Source organism: Morus notabilis, unplaced genomic scaffold (assembly GCF_000414095.1).
Source record: "Morus notabilis unplaced genomic scaffold, ASM41409v2 Scaffold404, whole genome shotgun sequence".
NCBI classification, from domain to species: domain Eukaryota; kingdom Viridiplantae; phylum Streptophyta; class Magnoliopsida; order Rosales; family Moraceae; genus Morus; species Morus notabilis.
Window position 1 is genome coordinate 363283 of NW_010362549.1, and position 11143 is coordinate 374425.

Here is an 11143-nt window from a genome sequence, read left to right on the forward strand (position 1 = left end):
AGTTGAAAAAGAGATAGCAGTGTCGTCACTTCTTAACTCAAACACTTAAAAAAAATCTATTAAGACTACATGTCGAACGATAAAGAAAATTTAGAGTCTGTTTAGCTCATTAATTTAAATTTTTAATTTGAGTTAAGATATAATTTTATGTGAAATTTTTTATCATAATAAAAAAATTTAAATGTGATTATTTCTAAAAACTTTTTATTATAACAAAACTGAAATTTTAATCTCAAATCGATAAAATAAATGAAACTACTCTCGTCCACAGCGAAGACTCTCAAGTCACATCAGACTTATTTCATATTCGGAAAGTCCAACTAAAATACATAATTACATCCTCACTACAGATGAGATGAATCGATTCCTGATTGATGAGACAGATAACCCTTCATCCTCTAGGAACTGATTTTCATTTGATTGACCGCTGAAGATCCAATTGTAGACGAAAATTATGTAAACTCATATTTATTTCATTAGTTTATAATTGTTGATAGCACAAGAATTGAATAGATCTTCCCGTTTTTTTCGTTGATTTGAGTTTAGAATTCAAATTTTATTACAATAAAAAGCTCTCAGAAATAGTCACATCTAACTTTTTTACTACAGTAAAAAGCTCTCACACAACATCACATCTCAACTCGAATTAAAAACTCATATTAGCAAACCAAACGAGCAAGTTTATAATTTTAACTCTTCATTTGCTTTCACGGAAAATTTTAATATCATGGAGTATCTATCACAAGGTTTATTTGAAGGGTGTACTCACGGTGGATAAGACTATTTTGCTTCAGTGGTAAGAATTGTGTTTTAGTTGTTAGATTAATTTTTTAATAGTTTGATAGAGTAGAGACAATTAAGCGTTGTGTGCTGTAAATTCTTAATACTGCCATATACAAATCTTACTATTAAGATCCAACAATTAAAAACATCTTCTATTAGCAGCGTAAAAATACATGTCTTCTCATAAAAATTCAATAAATATCTGTTTAGTTGGAAGGTTGTCGAGGGTTTGATCCCCAAATGTGTTTTGAACCGATATTTAGATGCATGACATTTTAAACTTGAATTTGGGTTTAAGGTTCATTTGAACCCAAAATTGAAGTTAATTTTACCACCCTAAAGTTCTTAATGTTTTAAACTAATTTACTGTTCAAAATTTAATTAAGGTTCTAAACTAATTGACTGTTCAAAACTTAATCTAAAGTTCTCACCAATCAATTTCACTCACATTCTTTAAAAACTCATAGTTTTAGTAATGTAACTAAATACTTATTCAAACTTTGTTATCTGTTTAAACCTTATACTACTAAACGCTAATTCGAACTTCAAAAAACTCATATATAAGTTTAAAATTAGAGATTTAAACTCATATAATTTAAATCTGTGAAACGAACACGGTAAAAGAATATTGTGCCCCCGGAGTTCTTCATTCTAGATGTACGGGTTTGTTAGGTGGAATCTCGTTTTCTTCATGCTCTCTCACTTTTCAGTATTTTCCTATTCAAAGTCAAAACTCACCAAATTTAAACCAAAATAACCTTTTACTCGATCAGACGCACTCAAAAACATTCATATGCATGCTCATCACCGTCCATGAAGAAAAAAATCGTAATCTTCTCTAGCCACATCAAGTGATTATATATTATATATATGTGTGTGTGTGTATTCAAGAAGAATCCTGATTACAGAATAATAACTAGGATTAACTTTTTAAATGATACCTATGAAAGCATTTAAAAACTAACGTCAGTTTTCGATATATATATATTGTTGAATAGTATGATTAGCCAATATTTTTTTCAGTTGCAGAAAATTTCCGAATAAGTTGTATATTTATTTTATTTTTTAGCTTATGCAACGAATCCTTTCCATTCTTTAGTATTTGTTAAATTTCATCTAAAGTCTATTTTATTTTGTGTTTCTTTCGATTATTTTTATAAATGCCCCCGAACTATATATCTTGTGTCAAAATATCTCCTGACTTTATAAAACAAGTCAAAACGTTCCCCGATCTATAAAAAAGTGTCAAATAATTCCCTCCATCCAGTTCCGTGTATCAACTGGACGAAAAATGCATAAGTGGCATGGTTGTTCATATTTTTTTTACAATCCCTAATACCCTTTCTCCTAAATCATTAAAACCCCTATTAAGAACCCTAACTCCATCTCTTTAACAAAAAAACAAAAAAACAAAAAAAACAAAAAAACAAAAAAAAACCCAGCTCCTATGGTTATTGGGTTAATCTGATTGCAAGATATTTTTTTTTTTTGTTTTGTTTTGTTTTGTTTGGCAGGGGAGGGAAAAAGAAGCAGAACCTGAAATGTGTGAGATTTGATGTGAATGGGGAGTGTCGGGTTCTACTGATTGCCAACAGAGATATATCAAGGAGAGAGAGATTGTATTATGATTATAACGGATATGAACATGAATACCCTACTGAGCTCTTCGTCTAAGATCTTCATTTTTTTTTTTGGTTGTTGTATCAATTACTGATGCAAAGATAAGTTAAATCTTAGAACAGGGAAACTAACAGGCTAATTGTACACAGAGGAGCTCGGTCTTCTTTCTTTTGGTTAAAGAGATGGAGTTAGGGTTCTTAATAGGGTTTTTAATGATTTGGGGGAAAGGGTATTAGGGATTGTAAAAAAACACGAACAACCATGCCACTTATCCATTTTCCGTTTAATTGATACACGGAACTAGACGGAGAGAGTTATTTGACACTTTTTTATAAATCAGAGGGCGTTTTGACATGTTTTGTAAAGTCGGGGGACATTTTAATACAAGATACATTGTTTAGGGCATTTATGAAAATAATTATATTTCTTTTGTCCTCATTTATGACATTCATAAAACCAAAAACAAAAACAATAGGAAAACGAGGGAAAAAAGGGGCAATTTATAATGACGCCCTTTGTGTTTTATCAAAATATAGAGACACCTTCTTGACCAAAACAAATCACGTTGACAACCTTTGACATTTTTAAAACTTTACAGAGACACTCCTTCTGTTAGTTAACCATGATTATTGATCGTTAATTTTTTTTAAATGTCAAAAATACCCTTCCATGTATTCTAACCATATATAGCGTTCGAAATATTGGTTTTACCCATATTTAACATAAAAAATGAACTTAATCAATTTTTTCACATTTTTAACTATAAGTTTTCACTGTAACAGCGCAAAGAAATGCCATTAAAATATGTTGTTTCTAATTATTTTATTCATCAAAAATCCCTTTGTAATAATAATACTATTAGACAATTTATATTGAGATGTTCTCCATCCACTAAGCTATAATACTGAAAAAAAAAAAAACTGATCAAATTAATTTAAAAGTTCATTAGCAAACCAAAAAATAAAAATAAAAATAAAAGTTGATGTCATGATTATTAGAAAAATGACATATCAATATCTGAAATATTAAAAACAAATTTGTTGAAAGCAATGCTATATGTCCAAACCGGAATTTCTCCTTATTTGACCTAGAGTGTGAGTGTTGGCGTAAATTGTTTTGGTTAAGGGGTTGTCTCTGTTATTTTGGTAAAATACAGGGACTCTCAACGTAATAAGCCCCAAAAAAATTACTTGTCGTCATTAGCAAATAAAACTACTCGTCGTTAGGAGCAACACAATACATTAGCCATTGGATGTCATGTGTTACTTGACCCTACCATACGACATGTAATTTTCCATAATCCCTACCCCTAAAGGTTACGCTAGACATTTATGATTTATAGAAGCACGCTACACGTCATGTCCAGTTACAGGTGAAAACAACATTTTTATTTTTATGAAGTTTGAACATCTTAAGCGAGTGTAATGAAAGAAAACAATAGGAGTATTCACGTAAAGGATTACGTGGATTAGGGATTAATCTGCAATCCAATATGTTACTACATATTGAATCTCAATCTATCACTAATCCGTTAAACCTCCAATCCAATCCACAGCGGATTCCGTGGATTGAATTATGCAGATTCACATATTAACTTATGTTTTGAACATCGGCAGCCCATCTTTTTTTCAATATTCTCATCAAATTAATAACAAAATTAAATACACATAACATTAGTTGAGAGAATGAGGAACTAACAGAGAGAGAATGAGGTTAGGCTGGTGTGGCAGCATGATTGATTACTGATTAGGGTTGGGGTTCTATTTATTCTACTGAGAATTGAAATGGGTTGGACCCAAAAAGTGAAGTGTTGGGACATTGGTTTGGGCTTGAGCTTTGTATTAAATTTGCCGTAAATATTGAGATTTTGATCATTTTTAAAAATGCAGCAATATTATTTTATTTCTATTAATGTCGTTAAATTTATCTTTGCCACTAATAATATGTAGATTATCTTTTCATGACCTGTAGATTATCTTTCGTAAGTCGTAAGTTATTTTTCATAACGTACAGGTTATGCCTCGTAACCCGTATGGTTTTTTTTTTTTTTTTTTAATCTGCATGTTGTCTTTCGTATCATGCAGATTATTTTCCGTGGTGGCATCAAAATTGTGTAGTAGCATAAATAATTGAATTAGAAAAAATAATAGTTAAACTTATAATTTTCTCTTGAGGATTTCACACATAATTACATATATACTTAAATTGTATAAATATGTTACATATGTCATTTAAACATATATAAAAAATATATAATATATAGTTCTGTTTGATGAATTATGGGTATTAAAAATTACGCAATCAACAATCTGATCTTTTATTGCGAATAGAAAAAATATTAATCTGTTATCAATTTAAAATTCTTTCCATCTAATTAAATCTGCCGAATTAGATTAGATTATGCGAATGAGTCGGATTGATAGATTCTATGAATACCCTAGATAACGAGACAAAGGAAAATGGCATCTCTCGTTGTAGACAAACACAAAACAATGACCTCGTTTCCAAGGTAAGGTAAACTACATTTAATATGAAGGAAGATTAATGAAAACGACACGTCATTTTCTTTACAGAAAATCTACAGGCTGAGGTGGGATCACTCGAGTTTTCATTTCTTCAATTTCAAAGAACAAAAAAATGGACAAAAGGTAAGATCTCAAGCTCAATCGCTCTCCCAAGTTGACATGTAATGTTGGAGATCAAATTTCCCATGTTGAAAAGTAATTAGTATTTTGGAAGAGTCAAAGCTACTATTTGGTAAACAATCTGACATCTGTAATGGGTTGCTGCTCTCTTGATTAGTTTACCGAAACACTTCTCTGACAAATTGTATTTAACCGAATTACTTGCCATATCCTACGCTTCGAATTAGCACTGATTGCTTTTTGAAAGAGAGAGAGAGAGAGAAATTAAGTGAAAAGAACCAATACCATTATTGGGTTAGGTTGGGCTCTATATAACATGGACTTTTCTCCTTTTTATTTGTGCGTTGAGTTGTTTAATCTTAATGTATTGGAACTATAGCTATAGGACACTGAACACCTTCTATTACTAAAAATAGATCCTGTGACGTGAGATTTAGAGATTTTATAAATAAAGACCCCGTTCATTTTATCGATTTGAATTTAAAATTCTAATTTTATTACAGTAAAATTTTTTTAGAAACAGTCATATCTAACTTTTTTGTTACAGTAAAAAGTTCTCACGTAAAGTCACATCTTAACTCGAATCAATAAAATAAACGAGCTCAAAATTTACTTTCTGATAGTGTTTAACACCGATAGTGCCCTAAATATATGTATAAATTGAGTTGTGTATATTATCTTGGAGAATTGATATATTGGAATACGAACTCTATAAAAGCGGTATTCCATGAGTTCACCTTTTCTTGCGCAGACAAAGGGCCAAGGGGACATTAAGGCTGGAGGCCTTGACCATATTTAAAACATGCTTGAAACAAGAACAAATTGCTTTCGAAAATTATTAAATTTGATAATTATTCTTGATTTAATTTAAACTATTAATAAGTAATACACACTGTTGGGTACCCCTTATAGTTATTATCAAAAACTTCAAGATAATAGGCTTGCTTTTACATAGGAGGGGAAAATAAAAGTCAAAGAACTAGGCAAAGGCAAACCATAGCATGATAACCTATTCCTATTTTGGTTCATTATTATTGATGCAAGGCCAAATCCCGGCCCCACCGGGAAACCTTTTTGTTGCTGTAGCTTATTGTCAAAAAGGCCTCCGAAAACCAATAATTAAGAACACTAATCACAATATGGATTTGACAAATTGTATTTGTAATTAAACATATCATCAATCCCAAAAATTAAAGCTGTTTTATTCATTTATTATGACCAAGCAATACATCCAAATCCAATCCACATTAAACCAACATACTTTTGTTGCTTAGCTTTTGTAATATGGAATTATCAAGTATCAAGGGGAGAAACAATGTCTGTTTTTTAATTCTACAAAACCAAGTTAAGGCGAGCCTTCTGTTTGTCTGGTGAATTGTGCCATTATGATCATGCCTGCTTGTCGTTGCATCAACAGAGTCAGAAGAATTATTAATATATTTAGGACTTGTTTGAGATAATTTTTGCGTTTTTATATAAGACACGATTTTTTAATTACTGTTTAAATAATCTATGAAAAAGAACTTTTTATTTTAAAATTTTTTTTGAACCTGTTTAGTTAAACAAGTCAAAAGCTCTTATCGTAAAAATAAGTAATGAAATTTTTAATTTGTCATTCATAAATGAAAAGTCAAAATCATAATTAATAAAAAAAAAATTTAGCACTTTTTTTTTTTTTTTTTGCATAAACATCAAGAATGTCTTTTGTTCCAAAAAAGCTTATAAAAAACTAAAAGTACTTTAAAAGTCTTCATCTAAACCAAAAAAAAAAAAATGGTTAAACTTAAAATTCTCTCTAAAAGCAACTTTTAAACTAAATAAAGCTAAAATTTTTTTTTTGAAGCCATTCCAAACATGCCCTTAAAGTTTGGATAGGGTATAAAATATATCTTATCGGTGTTTAGTTTTTAACCGTTATGTCTATTAAAAACTGTCAGTTTTGTATATTTTTATTATTTTGACATGATTTTTATCATGTTTAATATTAAAAATGCGCACTAAGGATAGATGTTTACTACTGTCCTTAAAGTTGAAGGATGAAACTGCTAAAATAATTAACAACACGAGAACTTATTACAATTCATCAACATATATTAAAAGCCAAAACAATTCAGAAAAATTACAAATTAAACAGAATATCAAGATCACACTGCTAACAAACGAGTTCATATACACGAAAGGCTAGTGAGAATTGCTCTTGAAGAGTTACATATAGCAACAACAATAAGCTCATAGTTCTTCAATTCTGGCTATGGAGCCAGGCCATCGCTCAAATCTCAGAAGTTGCACCTGCATGGATAGGGAGCAAAGAGATGGCTTATATCAATAAGCTCAGAGTTTGAAAAAATAAAATCTAAAAAAGATTAAAGATTTTCTTGGTTGTTTTTTTTCTTTGAAAGTAAAATTAAGAGAATTTTATTGGAAAAAGGTACAATAATTAAGGTTTAATTCTGAACGTTAAATTCTATTGAATTGTCTCTGTTTTTTTTTTTTTAATATGATGTGATCATGTTATCGTTGAGAATCGTGTCTTCTCTGTGGAGTCCTTTTTATATCCTACCACATAATTCTACATAAAACTAAGCTGAATATATTACTTAAGAGAGTAATTGGAAACTTTTATGATAGGGTATATGAAAAAGCATAGGATGTAATTATGAAATGTCAAATATTCATCCAAATTTATTGAATTGTCATACTTTTTAACTTAATACGATCATATATTTATCAAGATTTATTGAATTGTCATACTTTTTTAACATGATGTGATTTTAATGTGATCTAATGTTTGAGAATGGTGTCCTTCTAGTAGGGTATAGATTCAAGATATTACTTAAGAGAATCTCACAATATTTAAGGAGAATTAGAAATCAACAAATAGACCTATTATCTATTTAATATGTATTATCTGCATTTCAGAAATGTATATCAATACCCTACTAGAAAAAGAATACCCTACTGACAAGAAACAATTATAAGGCGTCAAATTATCATTTTTTTTTAATATGATATTATCCGCATCTCAAAAATACATATCAATAATTTTTTTTTTTTCCTTTCATTCCCTATCATGGAATTATCCCAAGTAATTATGAAAATTAGACAAGGCCTAAGATGATAAAGGGTGTGGTGATTTCAGTAACAAGCAAGCATGATGATTCTGATCACATCCCTAGTAGATATAAGTTTATCGTCCGGCCTAACTATATCCCCACAAACACACTAGAAAAGGTGGCAGAGACATGTCACGAAAACTCTTACCACCACAACCATATATGAAATGGCCGAGTGATTGGAATCTAATGCTTGGCACTTTCTTTGTGGATTTATCTTTGGAGTTACTTTTGGATTTATAAGAGGACCCATAACCTGTGGATAGCTTGCTATTGTTATTGTTTCACATGGATTTTCCGTTAATCATTGACCTAACTTGTAATTTTTGAGGAAACCCAAAAAAAAAAAAAAAAAAAAAAAAAAAAAAAAAAAAAAAGACTAGTGACGAATTACCACAGTGGCAAGATAAAGCTGTCAATACTCCAAGTCAAAAAGAGAAAAACACACACACACGACATGAAATACTACCATACGACAACGTTTGTAATATGCATAAAGGACCCATAAGAAGACTATAACTTTTTGCATCGACAGGTCAAACTAACTGTTTTTTTTTTTTTTTTTGCCAAAAATGTTAAACTACATTATTGATATTATGCTCAGATTTTACCATCATTGATACAGTGATTGGATGGTAAACATATTTTGATCAAGTTCGGTTCTTGTAAATGTCTAGATGGACATTTTTAACTATATATGTATATGACACTATATAATGAAAGCGAAATAATACTTAGAACCCACAGAGTTGAGACATAGATGTCATTTCATGTGAGAAAGTAAAAAGAGCACACCTTGCATTGCAAGCAAAGAAACTGATTCGGATGTAGCATTCTTTGGGCCATTGGCAATAAGTTCTATTGCCCCTGCTGCCTTCTGACCGTCTGATTTCTGAGTCTTCACATCAAGCAGCTCTGGATGGATCTTCCTCTTCAACATCCTCTTCATCAGCTATGGCATTTATAATTCAGTTAACTAATCCATGCATTTATGTAATTAACAACATGGCAGTTTCAACTTTACATGTCTTGGAATATTCAACTATGTGAATTACAATTACCCTCCAAGTAAAAGTAGTCCTCAACGAGCCTATCAGACAGACACAATTCTAAACCGTGAAATTACATCAGTAAAGTATAAAATTAACAAAAGTGTGATAATTTATTTGAACTTGATGAAAATCCAACAGTTTAAAATTGTATATCTATTAATAAATGTCATACTAAACTATGTTCTCTAGTTCAACATGCCTTCCAAAACTTTAAATTTAGTTCGTTTCACCCCCTGAACTATACAATATAGTTCAAAACACTCCCTCCGTCTATAATACTAATAAAATGAGAATATAACACTATTTATAATCTCATAAATGCCCATGTAGTATTGATTTTAAGTCAACTTATCCCTAAGTTATTGATTTTGTGTCAACTTACTTTTAAAAATCTTAGCGGCAAGTTGACACAAATCAATATTTCGAAAGGCAATAATGGATTACATTATTTCAGGGGTTGTTTTGATGGATTTTTATATAGTTTAGGAGTGAAATGAACTTTTCTCAAAATCTGTGACACATGCAGATGCTGAAGAGGAATTATTCATTACATCGGGTGTACCACGTCATATTGCTTATGTGGTATACCCATCTAATGAGATTGTACCATTTAGACATTTTGTCTATGTCAGCTTTTCACTTTTATTTTTCTCTTTCTTAATAGGTATTTGCATTGAATACCTATTAGGAAAGAGAAAAATAAAAGTAAAAAACTGACAGACAAAATGTCCAAATGGAACAATCTTATTGAACGGGTGTATATGACGTGGTACACCCGGTGCACTGAATAATTTCTCGATGAATAAGTGGTACATAGGAGCATTTATGAAATTAATCTTTTTGTTATCTTACCCTACTAGAGAATTCTTGATATTCCTTATGCCATAGACAAAAGGCAAAAGAGAAACCGCATGAAAAGAGACGGTGAAGGGGAGAGAAAGATAGAACACTGTATTACTCACTCGTTGTATATTCTTAATTGGGCTTGTTTCCTCTTTGACTTTAGGAATGAACTTCTTCGCAAATGAGAGGCTCTTCTTGGTTTTAGCATTCATTTTTTTAGCAGAATCATCATGAAGAACTTTGCCAGAATCTATCTTCATTTTAACATCAGCATCAGCCAGGAACAAGTCAGCCAGTGTTGTCCTTCCAACTTTCTTCTTCTCATGATCACTCTGCAGGGAAATATTAGTCTTCTCTTCAGCAGCCACTTCACTTGAAGCCAGAAAAACACCATCAAAGGAAAGTAGAACGTCCTTTTTCTCAACATCCTTGAAACTGTGTCCGAGAGTTGAAAGCATCAAAGGGTTCACTTCTTCATCCTCAAAGGTGGTGTCATCGCTGTACTCGTCGTTTTCGTCGCTGTCACTGCCTTCGAGCGAGTACTCGGGGCTCTCTTCATCGTCTTCCTTGCTCTCCAGAACCAGATATTCCTTTTGTTGGTTGAATGGTTTTAGAGGATCAAAACCAAACGTGCCAATTGCAAGAATGCCGTATTTCCATCCATCAAGCGCGTCGATGAGGACGACCTTTTTGAGTAATGCTTGTGTGTCCTTGTCATTGGTGTGGTGGAGTACTTCTTCAGTTGTACTCTTTTCCACTTTTTGAGCAAAATCATCTGAACGAAAAAAATTTAACAAATGAAGTACACAACATATATAACCAATATTTCCACTACGTAGAAAAAGCAAAAAAAATAAAGTTACCCTTTGGGAGGGGATGATGAAACCTCTTATGAACCCAGTTGAAGAACTGTCACAAGGAAGAAAATTTCCAAGTTAATCAAAAGGAAAAGGAAGGAAACCATAACATAAACTAGGAAGTAGTGAGAAACTTTTGTTATGGCATGGAAATAATTTACCTTCATGTTTTCCTTGGGAAAGAAAGAAATGGTGGGTGGAAAGTTAGAAGTGAAGGAGAATGTAGGGAA

At 31.3% G+C, this 11143-nt stretch overlaps 1 protein-coding gene across 1 annotated transcript; it reads right to left on the reverse strand.

Annotated features, from left to right (window-relative positions):
* Nucleotides 1-7152: 7152 nt before the first annotated feature.
* Nucleotides 7153-11137, reverse strand: LOC21406219. The gene is made up of 5 exons (XM_024168391.1): nucleotides 11075-11137; nucleotides 10920-10965; nucleotides 10176-10831; nucleotides 8957-9113; nucleotides 7153-7337 (listed from the first exon to the last, which is right to left on the reverse strand). The coding sequence occupies exons 1-5, from the start codon at nucleotides 11078-11080 to the stop codon at nucleotides 7318-7320; spliced, it is 885 nt and encodes a 294-aa protein (XP_024024159.1). The 5' UTR covers nucleotides 11081-11137; the 3' UTR covers nucleotides 7153-7317.
* Nucleotides 11138-11143: the final 6 nt, after the last annotated feature.

What these genes read in the sequence shown, in the direction of transcription:
- LOC21406219 (XM_024168391.1), bottom strand. An exon ending in TCATCATCCCCTCCCAAAGG is followed by an intron (nt 10,832 to 10,919) that starts GTAACTTTATTT and finishes TTTTTCGTTCAG; the next exon opens with ATGATTTTGCTCAAAAAGTG. An exon ending in CAATTAAGAATATACAACGA is followed by an intron (nt 9,114 to 10,175) that starts GTGAGTAATACA and finishes TAAATGCCATAG; the next exon opens with CTGATGAAGAGGATGTTGAA.